We start from the raw sequence: 16,276 nt of genomic DNA on the forward strand, positions 1-16,276 counted from the left end.
TGGATGCGTGTGTGGCGGGTAACGAGCCACTGACACTTGCCCATATCGTTTGTTCGTCACGTGTGCTCCTGGAAACGCCAGTGAGGGAGCGACCGTGTGCGTTTACCTGCGTGCGTGACCGTCCAATAGGACGATCGAATGCGAACGTGAATCGTGACTGAATTCGTTCGGGGACATTTAAATTTGGCACTGTTCTAGGTTATTTCATTTGTTCCTTTCTTTCAGTAAAAAGAATTTTCCAAAGATTTCATCCGATATCGGAACAGAAGATTATCAAATATGTGAGAATCCGTATTTGTGCTTGAATATAGAAATTAAGCAATCCGAAAAGTTTCAGGTCTAAAGATAAAAAATGTAAAAAGTTGTAGATTTAAAAATAGTGAAACTTAAAAGTTCGAAAGCTGGCAATTTTGAGACGTTCCTCTACTTTCTTCGTATCTGCTATGATTTTTCAGTCAGATACCTTTTAGGATTCTAAACTATGCTTACTCGAAACAGTCCACGCACGCAAACTTGACACACGTTCGCGCCAATAGCTAGTCCCACGCACACGACGTTTGTCCACCGTGTGTCACGTATACACGTACATATGTACGCTATATAATTTATACGTAACAAATATATATACATATATATAGATATAAATAGATATATAAGTGTATATATATGTGTAGAACAGTCAATAACCAGTCACAAAGTACCTTTTAGTCGAGTTTAGCGAGCTTCTCTCTACGCTCGGGCTCAGACTGAAACAGAGATCATCACGCGTCATTTTCACGCGAACATTAAGGGCTTGCACGCGGCTTGCAAGGCTGTTTGCAGCTGCACGCGGCCATCGATCACGGATCCCATGGATCGTTCGAAAAATTCCGCTCGCTACCCTTCCGGATCTCCTTCTCTCGATCCCCTTTTAATCATTTTCTCGCCTCCTTCTCATCTTCAATTTCCTTTCGAACGTTTACTTTCCAATAAAATCGGAGACATTAACTTTTAAAATTTAATTTATTAGCGTACCTGTCACGCGTTCTTTCTTTTCGTTTAAAATTTTTATCGGAATCGGATCTTTCGAACGTAACGTTATGTCGAAACGAAACGACGGAACGACGTGCAACATTTAAACTTCAAGGATTTTCGCGTTGTCCAAGGACCAACGTTCGTTTCTTGGACGTTCTCGCGGTTAGTTCGACTGGCCGAAAAGTCGCGTCGAGCCCCACTAACCTAGTTTCAAGCATCTTGCTCCTAATTTAAAAGTATCGTCAGCGTTCGAACCGGACAATAGAACTCATCAATTGTTATTTTATCGTTAGCACGTCGGCTGCCACGTGAATTTCATATATCTTGCTCCGAAAGCCGAAATCACTTGCATTTTAATAGCCGTCAATGCGTTAAACAAATACCAAACTTCGTTGAAATAATTTGTCTCATGGATGAACGCTCGAATCATTACAACGTATCTTAAATTCCCAAGAGACTTTTTAAAGGATCGACTTAAAAACTTAATTTACGTTTCAAATTCTTCCACTATACATCGAAACAAAGCAGGTGCGTTCAAAAGACGATTGTATCGTAAATGTTGCTCAGCCAGTCATAAAGAAGAAACGAAAAAATGTCGTGCAATCTCGAGTCACAATTACCCTACTTTGTACGAGATTATTCTATCAGTTTCCGTATCGCATCACAGTTGCTCGACTATGTTCGAAGTAGGTTAGCGAGGCCGTCGCAACGCTCGAGGATCGTTTTACTCGGTTTCGATTCTCGGCCGTGTCCTGTGGGGATCGAGATCCAGCAATCCTTGGTGATCGATTTACTTACATGATGCCTGGCTGAGCTCAGTTTGGGTCTATCGCACACTGGACATTCGAGGCGCCAAATCGCCGACGTTGCACTGGAACCCGGCGCACGGTGCAACGAGGATGCACATTATTGCACATTAAAAACGCATAACCGCCCCCAACCACGCCAGAGAGAACATTTCTACCGGGGTGGTGGAGTGTATAGAGTACAGAAAGTCGCGCGAAAAATCGACCATACTTGCTAGATATTATACGACAGGCTAATCGAAATAAATCATATGCCATTCAATGGCTTAAGAGGCTAATCGAGGATAAAGAATTAACTCGACACTCGAATTGCCAATTTTTCTCATACGATAATTTCTTTCCTTTATCTTTATTTGTTTAATGTTAAAAAGTAATTTTGATCTACAGATCTCAGAATAACTTAAGGAATATTTTCAAAAAACGCGAAAAATTCGAAATACATCGTCGTTATACCGTAGCGCCGAGCTCCTTAACCGATGGACAACGCCGACCGCGATCGTTTTATCGACGACCGATGTTGGAAGCAGCGAAAAATGGCAATGGAACCAATGGAATCATTTGTACCATCCTTCTGACGCTCCGCTTCCGAAGGCGTTTGCCCGGTTCTCAAAGGACGCGTGGAACCGTCGCGTTCTCTCGTACGTTGCTCGCCGATTACGTTAGGATCGTTTTTATTAGTGAACTCGTCAGGCAAAACAAGCGGACAGTACTGAAGCGCGTGAGACACAGGAACAAGACGATCTTGTATTTTAAGATCTTGTACTCTCTGTCGTGCGGCAACTTCCGGGAGTAATGAACAAAAAAACAGAGAGCGAAAAATTTGGGAATGTCAGATGTTAGGGGTGAAACGGGTTTTAAGGGTTGAAGGCTCGAGAAGTCGCAATCATCGTCGGACAGTCTCTGTGTTCTTTGTGTCTTTAGCCGTACTTCCGGTCTAGCGAGTATGCATTCCAGTATGCAGAGTACTTACAGTGAACTCCCCATAATCAAATGCTACGTTAAAAGAAAACTCGCTTCCAAGGTATTTTTATTTCATTTCTTTTCTTTTATTTTTTTTTTTTTTTCAAGGGATCGTTAGGAATATTTTCTCGAGAACGAAGAGCAAATCTTGACACATGGACGCCATATCTTGGACTAATATTCGAGATTGAAAGGAAGTGACAGTGACTCGTACACGGACGATTAGTCCTTTAGAAACTGTTTTCGAAATATAGTCAGATTTGTACAATTTTTTCGTATATCTTTGTTTTGGAAAAAGATCTTTTACGTGATGCAGCGTAAGAATGGATAATTCGAGAACAGTTCATACGAGACACGCGTCTCTAGAGAGATCCTTCTCACCACTTTTCCATCATGTAAGCACCAAAGATGAAGTCCACGCGTTAAGATACCACAAATTACCGCTCGCTGTTTATGGAGGACCTCGCGATCCTTGTAATACTACGTTATCAAGTTATCAAGCTGCAGATACGGAGAACAAAAGATAGCAATAATTTTCCGAGAGAATTTTCTTTTCTCATTCTTTGCTCATCCGGATCTTTCCTATCATATTTAATTCAAAACTCGTTTAGTCAATCTGTCTTGTCATTAGAAAATATTTTGACTGAGAAATTTTCAGACGAAACATCAAAGTGGTAAAGAAAGGATCATGATCTCGAGAGATCCTCCATTTGAAGTACCGTGGCAGCCACTTGGACAGGCGGCCTCCGGCAGTCATTTTTACGATTGAAAAGATGATCACGGCCTTAGGTACGAGAAATCTCGATAAATGTGCTCTTTTTATCGGCACATACCCGTCTGCGAGTGCGGAGAATCCATTCCACGGTGACCATCCTCTGGCCTGAGCACCGGCGAGAATGTCGGCGCACTCGATACGGAAACCGTAGGGGGCTTTTCAGTCTTGTCGTTCCTTATGAGCTGATGCACCGGTGGTGGGCCTATGAAACAGAAAAGTAAAGTTAAAAACACTGCTGCAAAGTTACACAACGATTAGCGGTTACGTATGAAATAATTAGAAGTTAAAAGAGAGGAGAGTGGAGTTCAGAGGGAAATATGCTTCGTCCACTCCTCCGCGGTTTCTACTTCGTATTCTTTCGCGTCTGCTCGTACAAACGAGCTGACAAAGGAGGTAAAAGTATCTCTCTTTCACAGAGATATTTCCCTCTTTGAATATTCAACCGAAAATTCTACCGCAACTCAAGTCAAATTGCGTGCTACAAGATTCTTATTAATTATCATTCTAACGAGAGAATTATTCAACGCTAATCTCACACACTACGTTGCTATACTATATCTATACTAAAATCAAATAAAAATTCCTGACAACTAAAACAATCCTAAATTCGTCGATTTGCTTATGCAACAAAGAAGTTCCTTTTATTTTTCAAAAATCTCCCCACCCTGCTTTTCATCCTAAAGCTACGATTCCATCTTCCCGTGCATCGTCCTTAAAGATGAAGACATCCCCAGTCAAGAACAGTTCGACCCTTTAGATAGCAAATGAAACAAAGAAAAGCAATAAGAACAAGAATACACGGTCTTCTTGTTAACGGATTTGCATGCACGTTCGAATGGAGGGCGGTCGTTTCGCGGCAATAAAATTAGCTTCGTTCACCGGGGCACCACGATATTTACGCCGGTCGTTAATTTAACGACAATACAGTCAATCAAGTGTCCCGCGGCCGCTATAAAGGCAACGTATGTATGATAAAAAGGGAGCAACCGGGGGAAACGGGGTTGGCCCTGGTCCAGCTATGCTTATTGCTGGAATTTTTCCTGCACCCCCGACCTTTCTAGCCCAACTCCCAACGTCCTCACCCTCTCTCATACACGTTCGACCTCGTGTTTATATGTGTGCGCGCGTGTGTATGTGTATATATATGTGTGTGTGCATGTATTTTGCTTGAGAAAGTGGTCATTTTATTCCGTCCGTAAATTCCGTCTATCCGCCGCCGTTGCAACCCTCCCAGCGCAAAGAGTCGAAACTTTCCGCGTGCTTCTCGCTGGAAAGTCTTAACGTTCGACCCGAACCCTTTCCACGTATTCGTCTTCTTGCCTTCTGACTCGTACGTTCGTATTTCTTGCTTCGTCCGACTCGAATATTTGTATTTCTTAAGCTTTCGGATACGATGGCCTAGGAGGGGTAGTAGCGCCAGCGATGGTATTTGAGGGTGGGTCGAGGGTTCTAGGTTTGGGACAGGAGTGGATTGAGGCTATTTGGGACTAAAGTTTTATGACGGAATTTTTGGGGGATGGAAGGGTTGTACAAAGATGAAGTTACAAGTTTTGCTCTTCGCTAGGGAAATATAGTACACCGAAGCACATATATCGTGTTATTATGTTATTGTTCCGAACTTTCTACTTTAATTCTCCCGCAATCTTCACTACGACTCTTATCCGGTAAATAAATTCTATCAAGAAGGACAATTATACGGATAGCACGAACAATAGAACACGAGGCGATATCTTCTGCTAATGTCAAACACGAAGATAGTAATGGGATATCTAAAAAAGATAAGATTTTCAAAGAAACGTAACTTTTATCAGCTTCAAATTAGCGCGAGAAACACTTTACTCCCGCGAATTCCTATTATTCCAACCCCTTCTATCTTTACGAATCTTTTTTGCCTACGAAAGGCTTCAGCCGGAAGTTATTCTTCTTTTTCATCTCTATCCAGTGACTTCCGTTTCGTGGCGTGTGTGCATAGAGGCAGAGGGCTGGTGGTTATCGTTTGATCGATGAAAGAGTTAAGAGGTGAGGGGCGAGGATAGGAGAATAAGAGAGAAAGAGAGTAGAAGAGCGGCGCGATAAAGCCGGGTTGGAGCGGAGAATAGAAAGAAAATAGAAAACGGAAAGAGAGAAATATATAGGGAAAATGATCTATAGAACGCTGAGCAAAGTAGATCCCGATAACAAAGGACCTTGTGATAAGCCGACGGGATGAGACTGAATCCGCGGAACAGAGAAAAAAAAAGAAAGGATCTTTCGATCCATGACCGCTGGGAATTTGTTATTACTCGAATAGCCCTACTCGGTGAATTAGATTCAATTTTGGTGACCACTGTGAAATGGTACTTTTTACGTATGCATTATCACTAACGACACCAAGTCATTTATATTTCAGAGAAATTGAACGCCGATCGTGTACCAAGGTAATAAAATCAAAGGAATGACGAAATACGAGCTTAATCAGTTTGGCTTTCGAGGTGTCTTGGATCTTTCTAAATAGGGAGATTTATAGTACGTGCATACTCTTTTCATGCCCTACGATATTTTACACTGTCCTGTAGAAAATCGCGGAGGAAATTTATATCTCATAACTTGCATAGGTTTATGCTAAGGAGAATTTTAATACAACGCAAAAAGAAAAATCAAAATATGAGAGGGAGAAGGAAATATCTTTGTTAATTAACTTACAACTTTAAAGGTCGAGCTTTGATAATTGTTGGTAAAAGGAAAACATAGTTAAAATAGTAGCGAGAGAAGTGGAAAATGTTTTGAAAAACGTTGCCATCGGCCATAGTCTGACGCACTTTTGCGAAGGTATTCGAGATGCACGCTGCTGTAAAACGCGATTCCGCATAGTTGCTCGGTGTCCTCGAACGGTTTAATTTTAGTGGACGCGTAGAAAAACGATAAAAATACCGTGAAATTCTGCCGTTTCGCAAACAGCGGCTGGTAAACAAGGTCCGTGTGTAGGTGCACAAGAGGGGAAGAGGCGCACGCTGCGATGCATCGTTCCGTGACGCATCGTTTCGCGACCGATTGCTTCGCGATGCAACCTACTGAAAGGCATCGGCAAGATTGCAGCCGGCTTCGATTACTATCCGCCGAACCGTGCCGCCTCGATACGTAAGGCGTCAATCGGCCACACTTTGAATTACGAGGCAACAATTTCTGCTACTTCGTATCACAACGCGTCGGTGTAAAACGTTTCAAAATACAACAGATTGATTTATAACGTTTTCAATAGGAATGTGTTGATTTAGCATGCTTAGGACTGTACCGTAATGACTCGGAAATGTTCCTGAATGAACGCGCTACGATTTACGGAACGCCGAATTCCAGGGATTCCGATACATGGCGTTTCAAATTACCAAATTTCTAATTCGCGGTGCTCCGAATCACGCTTCCGATTCGTGGTGCCATCGAATTACAACGCGTTTCATTCGTGCCGCTTCAAGTCACAAAGTCCCCAATTACCAGTCCTCCGCAACGTAATGCTCCCAATTGATATAATCCACCAAACCACGACCTCTTAATTCGAAACGCTTTCAATCACGATATCCCAATTCTGTCTGTTTGAAATCCCAATTTATCCAATTCCTCTCTCTCTCTCTCTCTCTTTATCTCTTCCTCCTTTATTAACCCATTAATTCCCAATCAATCACACCTTCGACTCTCCCCTCTTTTCTGTTCAAACTCCGATCTCTCTCCTGAATCTGCAATTCATCACACGAAATACCCACATATGACGTTAAGATTATAAGTTAGTGGTGGAACCAGGTGACAGTGTGCATCCACTAAAAATAAGGACGAACGTAGAGGTTTTGAAACTCACTGAAGCTAGCCGCTGGCTGAGCATGATCCGCGGCCGTGGCTGCGGACGGAGGGGTGTAGCTGCTGCAGTAGTACGGCGGGTGCTCTATTTTGATCGCGTTTATTTGAGGCTGCATGTCGCTGAGGTCATGCAGTATGGACGCTGAAACCAGACACACATTAGCGGTTACGGATCCTAGCGCGTTTCGTACGTCATCCGCTTCTTCTCGTCGTTCTCTTGCTAAAGTCGTAATCTTCGTCTTAGTCGTAGTCTTTGTCGCGTTCGTCTTCTTGCGGTCTCGATTCTCGAGAAAATCGCACTTCCGCGCGTTTTCCTTCGAGAACCTTCCCCCTTCTTTTCTTATATTTTGTAAAAATTGTTTATGCAGAAGGCAATATTTTTTTCTTTCTTTTTCGATTTAAGCGATTCCGTTTGGTGTAGAGAAATTTGAACACTAAATTTTCTTCTCTTTTGAATATTAGTCATTAACCTAATATGTACGTATTAATTCTTTCACCGTTGCTTTAAATGACGCCACAATAGCTATGCTGCGCTATTTGAAAAAAAGTTGTTTCATCTGAACATTTGGATAAAATTATGTATCTATCTATTGGTTAATATGTACTGACCACATGATAGATTTTAAAACAGGAAGATACATAATGATTCATGTATCGTCATAACGATTATGAATCTTAACGATTTGCAATTTCCAGCGACCTTCACTGTGAAAGAATTAATACCTTTTTCGAGTATGTTATCTAGCAAAGTAGTAAGATTCAGTCGTATGAAAACGGACATGCCAAGATACAAGAAACGCATTGCTTAGAAATGTGTACAGATCCGTGTTAGATTTCTAGGATATCGAATGATGGAAGAAAATAATGAGCAAAGAAAATAAACCTCTATCATCGTATGATCGCACGAACTCGCTCCACGTCGACGATTTATCCAGTGTAGCTTGCCGAAAACAATCCCGTTTAATCCTTACCAAGACCCGACGACCAATCAAACGTTCCCATTGACGATTAATACCTCCAATTATCTGTCGATTCCTCCCTAAATCGTGTTGTCGAGAAGTCGAAAGGCCACGAGTCCGAGAGAGAACTATCGTCTCGTTGTTCGCGTAAACACAATCGTGTTCCAAGGAGGGACGAAGAGGGAGGCAGGGAGAGAGAGAGAGGGGGACGATGGTGGCGGTGGGATCGGTTAATTAATCGTGGTGCCGGCCATTAGAATACGCTCCAGTTACACGTTGCGCTGAATCAGCGCCACCGTAAAATAATAGGATTCCAGTTTGTCGCAGTTGGCGACGCGTAAATATAGGGATCTCCCCGTTGCTCGACGGTCAACGACCAATTAGGTTGAGCTACTGCCGTGGAATTTGCATCTTGTGTAAGCGACCTGCTCGTAAACCTGCGACCGATTTCGCGACCGGTGTCCACCGGCCCCTCGCATGCAATATCTTCTGTGTTCTTCGGTAATTCGCGCCACGCGATGAATTTCCATCTGGATATAGGCCCCGGTCTACTGGTTTTCTAGTTTGAATAGCGGAAACAGCGGGCAAGATACCATAGACATAGTTGCTTTCATGCTAACTATGAAGCTGAAATTGTGGAACTCTATTGATACTGGTAATTATTTAGGAGGAAACGGAATCTCGGGATTCTAGAGGATAATGTGGTTGTCTGATTTCTCTTCTTTTTCCTTTCTCAGTATCGAATCTTATATATATATTGCACTTCGTATTTTATTTATTTTATGGGACTGTAATCATAAGGTTTTACACTATCAGAGAAAGTTTCAACAGCCTGTGGTTTCATTTCTCCGATAAAGATAATTCGCGCGTATCTGGCAATTAGACGTTGAGACGATTTTAAAAGAAGCAAATCACCATCGTGTCCATATTGCGCTACCTCTTCATATATGTAGCCGCGATTCGAATCATCGGAATTTCGCCACTAAAACTCACCCCTTCCCCTAGGAGTGTTTCTATTATGTTCCATCTTGCACGTCGTCGACCGTCACCACCGACAGGATATTCTTCTCTATTTCACATCAGCCGAGGTAGGCTCCCACCCCCCGCGGAAATTGCGCCCCTTTTTATCCACCGTACGTGCTGCGCCTCTCACATCGGGGAGAGAGAAGAAAAATGCCTGGGAAATACTGCCCCCCTGCGGGCCTACCATTTTTTCCCGCTCGACTCGCGTACACGTACACCTGCATATATGTTTCTATGTGTGTACGTGTGTGTGCAAGTGCATTGTTGACAAAAAACCGGTGACGTATCCGAGGGTTGGAAAAAATTCGTCGAAAATCGCGCACGGCGTCGGGACACTGATTCACGGTTTTTCCTTTTTTCCCTCCGCCGTTGATTCCGGCCTTTTTCGAACGAGAGCTAGGACCGGACCAGTTGGCGAACTTTGAAAAAAATTCCTCCGCTAGGCTGGCGGCGTCAGGGGTGAGTATTGTCGGACGGTTAACTCTCCCGTGGCCTGTGTTCTCGGCTGACGCGATATTGAGATTGATGGGGAAACGATGATCGAAGGGGTAGGTTTATAGAAAGAGGGGCGAAGCTGCTCGGAGTCTTTGGGATCGCGTTAGCAAGAAACGTGGTCTATAAAGGTGCGGGAATGGGAAAAGTGGCGTGTCTTTTGTCGAGAGCTGAAGAACCTCTTCCGAGGATTTGTAGCTGAAGTTTCGCAAAGAACTAAATCTTGGTTCTTTTAAATTGGAAAATGTTTCTATTTCTTCGCGACTTATCCCCTGTGTATCTATAAAATAATACACGACGAGAAGAGTTCTGTCATAGGGTGGAATAAAACGTATGATTTAAAGAACCTAATTGGCTCTTTTTCTATCTTCGTAACTCATCTTTAAAGCGTTAGACTATTTAAGCTACCCTCTGGATGTTATGAGATTAAATGCACGATCTGGAGAATCCAAGAATACATAATTCTCTTTAAACAACCCTAAACTTCTAGCTCTTCTTCATCGAACCTAATCCAACTGAAATTAGGATCGATCGGGCTAAAACAAACGTGCTTTATCCATGATATTTCTTCGTCAGAATCCAAGAAACATTAGAAAAAAGGCGTTCGATCGAGTTGCAAAGATCGGCAGACGGGAGTTGGCTCATCCGGCGAGAGAGGATGGCAGAGGTAGAGGCGAGAGAAAGAGAGGCTGCGAGGCTCTCTCAGCAGCCTCTGAGGCCGTGAGCATTGTTCCCCGTCTATTAATACACCGGGTTGCATACTAATCTCCTGCCACGGTGACGCGAAGGGGAGCGAGGGAAAGGGAAGAGAGAGAGAGAGAGAGAGAGAGAGAGAGTGGCAAAAGGAGGAGGAGGGTGGAAGAGTGCAGATGCATACGTCGAGGCGTTTCGAGACTCGCGCCGCTTCTCAATATGCGCTCCCCTGCCCTATTATTCCATTTAGTGGCGGTGCATGCGTGTCACGCTGCTCCCTTCGGCGAGGATCCGATGAAAATGGACTCGAATGATCCACCGGTCGATTTGATCGCTTCAATTATGAACCGACGACTTCTCCTTGTCTTTTAGGGTAAATCCTCGATATTGCATGGAATCGGAAAGCAAGAATTTTGATAGAGTGTAATGTAGAGTCGGAGAGTGTTTGAAGAAGTTTGAAGGAATATAAAAGATACAAGCAACTTTAAGACTTGTTCAGCTAGCTCTTTGGAATTTCACGTTGAATTTCAACTTTTATCGTATGGAATTTGACGAATTTTTGCGACGGTCCAGGCATCGAGAGAAATTTGGCTGTGCGGTTATCGGTGACTAATAGAGAAGCAGTCGGGAGACTGGCAGCACAGTGGCTTCTGTATATGTTCGTGACGGAAATTGGCAGACAATGTCGGGCAATAACACTCGGTTTCGTCTGTTCTATCGATGGGACGCGCTCGGAGGACCGTTGACAACCTTGACCTACCAAATTACGACCTATTTGTCTATCTTACTTTTCGCTATTCTTTACAAAAGAATACGAAACTAGCTTCAACATCCTCCGCTGAGTGAATAGTACGATTCTTACGAGAAAGACAAGGGATTAGATTCTATATTTAATTTTACAAATTCTCTGAACTTGATTACAGAGGGTGGTATCGAACTGCCTAACAAGTGGCGTTCGCAACGAATACAATCCCTTCCTGATCGAGTTACACTAACAGAGCACTGTGAGCGTTCACCACGATGCACATGCAACACGTGCCAATCGTTCATCAGGTCCTTGATAGCGAAAGAGGAGTGAAGTGGTCTCAGGTATGCCGAAAGGATAACCGTCGAGTGGAATCGCGTTCCACGGCTAAGAATAACGTTTCTAACGTTAATAAATCAGCATCGATAGAACGACCAACAACGTGCTCGATCACGAAAATCAGCTTCGTGAATATTGGACGTTATCGTGGAGCGAGTTCCTTCCTACTTCATCATCGCAAGGATGCTTTCAAAAGGTTTCCTAGATATCGACTCGTTGATTACCTTTCGAAAGCATCCATAAGATTGTTTTAAGCTAAATAGAATTTTCTTTTAAACGTATCGTCTTTTTCCTTTCTTTCGTATTAAACAGATTGGAGACTTTCGATATCCCAGAGATCAGCGAATAGAGAGTCCATGCAATAGATGATGAAGAGAGGATCGTACGTCGTACCTTTTGAAAGCATCCAGAGCTCCTTGGAGCTGAAGACACCTGTCGCTAGGATCGTGTCATTGCAGACAACACCGTTATATAGTTCGTGGTAGCCTGCACCTGGGAACAGAACCCAGCCGACCATAAGACGTTACTCGTTCGTGCAATTTTGAACAACTGACGACGCATGAGAACTCGTGGAATACCAAGTGAAAAAGGTTGTTGGCATAGGATTGTAGGAAAATTTATTCGTTTACCTTTTCGCCGCCTCTCTTCCTCCTTGCTCGCGTTGCAGATGCCATTTAGGACCTCTGTAACAATCGAAGAGGATTTGCAAGTTAGTTTTATTAATTATCAAATCTTCTCGAGATCCCGCAGATTTCTATGGGTACTTTATTATGCAGTTCTTAATGTGCATTCATGTTCGATCAAATCTTTCTTCGTTCGGCTTTAAAGAGATTCTTAATGAAAAATTGTCCAAATTGTCACGTTTGCCTTCATTTCGTCAAGCGAACTATCAAAATCTACCTTCGAATTCTACGATCTCTATTTTCCTTCCATCCGCGAAAACATCCACATTTTTATCTTATCCTCCTCCTTTTTCTTTCTTCTTTCGCTAAAATCAGCCCCTTTCAGAATTTCGCCATTGTAAAGCTATTTCAGCGAGACGAATCGACCAACTTGGGATTCCCCAGACACGGATTTGGGAGGACGGTATCCTCGACGCATCCCATCTCACCTTTACTGTCACACGGTGTTTTATATCGCGGTACCTTACGCAAATCTCATTACGCAACATATCACCGAAATACACGAGAGCCCGGAACGTGTGTTCGACTTCTTGAAAGAGACAGAGACAGATAGAAAGAGTATTTGTATCTGTATGCATACGTGCGTCTGTGTAAGTGTCGTGGTAAGGAAAAGAGAAGGAGAGAGAAGAGGAAAGGATGGATTCCTTCTGCGCGGATGGAAATTCGGAAAAACGTTTCACAATCGTCGCGACATCCTCGATCAACCAGCTCGACAACGCTGAAAAACCGACGAACGACCGTTTATAAATAGACGTTAACAAACATACGTTCACTCTCAGGTTATTTTTAATTGCGTCTCAACCTTATATCGGTGTACACTGCGCCGCGATAAGCGATCTCCATTTTTGATCGTAGAATTCGTTCGAATGCCGTTTAAATTTAAATCGAACGTCAATTGTCAAACGACGAAGAAAATTGAAAACCGATGGTGAAGCAGAATTAACGTAAGCATTCAAGGTTGGACGGGAACATATTGGACCGACTAAGTATCGGATCGTGTTGTTTTCATTGCTCGCAGAATTTATCTGGTGAAACGACTGACAAGAAGACGTGTGATTTTAATGCGCGTCTATTTTGGTTTAGTTCAACAGCAAAATTCTATATCTTCCTCCAAATCGAAGAAAGCTTCTTCATCTTCTATCGTCATGTTTTCCGCGACTTCATAATTTCAAACTTTAGAACTTGTATTTGATAGAAAGATAATATCACGATCGAGTAAATTTCGAATTTTTCATTACGGATAATCAGCCGAGTTTCGAGCCGATTTAATTTTACGTCTGATCTTTGAGCCGGTTGGTTCAGGATGCACATTAATGGGGCAACGAGATCGTTTTCCCGAGAATCGATTGCGACACACCGTGGCGAACGGAGAGGATCCTCTAGGCTCTAGAGAACTAACAGCAAAATTAGTCGGCCAGTGGACCGCCCGACAGGTGCGTGTGTGCGACGCAGAAATTTTAGCAGACACCGATAGATACGCTCGCTCTTGGAACAATAATAGAGAACGGATCTGTTGACACCATGTGATCCATGAGTGCGCGAGCGAATTTCGCGGCGACGGTACGGGAACGCCTCAAGGACGGCCATTTTACAGTCTTTTCTGAGAATCTTCTCGAAAACTGTGCACCAGATAGTAAAGAAGAACGAATAAATCGTCGTAACATAATCTTCCTGAGGTTTAATCTTTGGCAGAGTAATTCATTCGATAGTCAAGACAAATAGTTCCTCGTTTTTTATTCGATTTACGGTCCTAAGAATTTGTATATCGATGTATTCGCGACTATAAATCAGCATTAATTATAATCGTGCGCATGAATAACTACAATCCCCACCTTGACCATCCATACTATAGAGGATGAGCTATCTAACCCACCTTTCCAAGAATTATTAAAAATAGACAAAATTTGTTTCTGACGTCATAATACTCAACCATCTACAACAAATGTTCTCCCTACTGAAATATCTAATTTCATCTCTCTCTTTTCGATAAAATCACCCTTCCGTGATCCAAAATATTTTCTCAAACAGACTACAACTTCTATTTCGTCTCATCAAACGGACTACAACTCTCACGGAAGATCTTTCGTTTTTGAATTTTCTTAGCGCATGTTTCATATACGTTATTCTTGTCAGAATAAGGGAATAGAAGATCGATATTAAAAGATCGATGGGACTAATTACGAGTGCGTGAATATCTCGTTTCAGGTATTCGTAGAGGTACGAACGAAAATCAAGCGCATAAGCGAGCACGGTATTCGACAGATAGAAAGAAAGAGAGAGAACTCGCTACAAGATGTCCGTCGCTTATTTATTTATAGAGCGAGCACACATCGGCACGCATGGTCACATGCTCGCGTGCACGGCGCACCGACTGTAACTTAAGGGTGAGCGTGAGACGCGCGAGCGCATGCAAGAGTACGCGTACTCGCACGCGTTTCCCTCGGAAGTGGACAAAAAGTTCGCTCGACTCACCAGGTTTATTTTGTGCTCCGTTTATTTCTTAACGCGGGGGCTGTTCTCATTGTTTGCAGAAATAATACGATGAAAGTGGCGCGAGTGGTTAAAGGAAATAAATCTGGGAAAGCAGCGGTTTGGCCCGTTGAAATCGGAAATGAAATTATGCCGAGTTAAGATGCAGAGGGTGGCATTTTCTTCTGTTCGAGATATGCCACTAATCTACTGTAGAATTCAATAATATAGGAAAGCAAGATTCTTGAAAGAAATTTTGGAAATGCTTTGTCTACTTTCACGAGGCAGATATTCCAAATATGAAGCCTTTATTGTAATTTCGGTGTGCTGTTTGACCAGATTTTAAAATATTACTCTAAAGATCCTTAAATTCCCTCATACCTGCGATTCAAGAGATACCGTTACAAAAAATTTGGAAAACGAAGAAAATATAGATGACTATATTATCATGGAAAACCTGTCTAAAGAGCGAACAGAATTAATAATGGATCCACGTGGCGAGATATGGTTGGTGGACGTATTGAAAACTCGGTGGAAGGGCACCCGGTCTATTCCGGCTGTTGCCGGATTATCAAAGTCTTACGGCCTGGCTTTTCCTGCCGACTTTTCGATGCGGCCCGTCTAAAACGGACCTCGTCTGCCGCAGAGGCATCGCGAAAATGCGACGTGTCCGAGAACGACACGCGTCGAGGCACCTGTCCTCTCTCTAACACTTTCATAAGAGACGATGATACTTACGCAACCGGCCGGGCGATATTTAGCTCTTAGGGCTAATACGCAGAGCGTCTCACCGACGATCAACCCCCTCTTTCCCTTCTTCAGGTTGAATTTCATTTCTTTTCTTTCTCTCTCTCTTCTTAGTTCGTCTTTAACAGAAGGATCGATCGATTAAAAGAAACAAGTACCCGCATTGCTGTTTAACCGTAGTCTCGATTCGCGGATTTCAATGTAGATTAATGGATTAAACAGGATCTTCGAATTTCCTTTTTCAAACGAAACACGAAAGTGGAAACGATTGTTTAAGATGAGGACGACTCCAGTTACCTCTTTTATCTAACTTCCTACAGATAAAGTATGAAGACTATTCTAAAGATATCTTTCTTCGGGCTAATCAAGATCGACCTAATTGAAAACTCTTCTTTCCCCACTTTTGCTACCCTGAAACCAGCGAAGATTCTCTTATCAACTTTACAAACTATTTTCTGCCAACGTAACCAATTAACTACCATGTCTATCATCGATAATCCACCATAAGCTCAACAACCATTTAACCGTCGTTTTTCCTTCGTTTGAAAGAAAAAGGTTCCGTCATTCGAACGGCGATGACAACGAAGATACGCGAGTGGAATTGAAATATTAGGCGTCCCTGGTCCTTCTCGTTTCGGGCTATGTACTTCCCTTCTGTAATAATACTGTCTATTAGGTCAGTCGAAACGAACGCAGCAAGTGTCTACTTTTAGCATACGTCGACGCGGCGGATAATCCGAAAGGGT

The 16,276-nt window shown here is 42.8% G+C and overlaps 1 protein-coding gene across 8 annotated transcripts in view; it reads right to left on the bottom strand.

Annotated features, from left to right (window-relative positions):
• The window catches only part of LOC100746344 (nuclear factor 1 X-type), a 69,504-nt gene that overhangs the window by 13,313 nt on the left and 39,915 nt on the right, over positions 1 to 16,276 (bottom strand). For 5 of the 8 annotated variants that reach the window (XM_033321362.1, XM_033321361.1, XM_033321360.1 and 2 more), the window contains exons 6-9: positions 12,261 to 12,314; positions 12,025 to 12,123; positions 7,382 to 7,522; positions 3,614 to 3,757 (exon numbers count right to left, since the gene is read on the bottom strand). In XM_033321362.1, the coding sequence (XP_033177253.1) occupies positions 3,614 to 3,757; positions 7,382 to 7,522; positions 12,025 to 12,123; positions 12,261 to 12,314 (438 nt within the window). The remainder of the gene's footprint in view (positions 1 to 3,613; positions 3,758 to 7,381; positions 7,523 to 12,024; positions 12,124 to 12,260; positions 12,315 to 16,276) is intronic. The other 3 variants (XM_033321358.1, XM_033321363.1, XM_033321364.1) reach the window with 3 other exon arrangements.

This window comes from Bombus impatiens, unplaced genomic scaffold (genome assembly GCF_000188095.3).
Source record: "Bombus impatiens unplaced genomic scaffold, BIMP_2.2 scf_0434, whole genome shotgun sequence".
NCBI classification, from domain to species: Eukaryota; Metazoa; Arthropoda; class Insecta; order Hymenoptera; family Apidae; genus Bombus; species Bombus impatiens.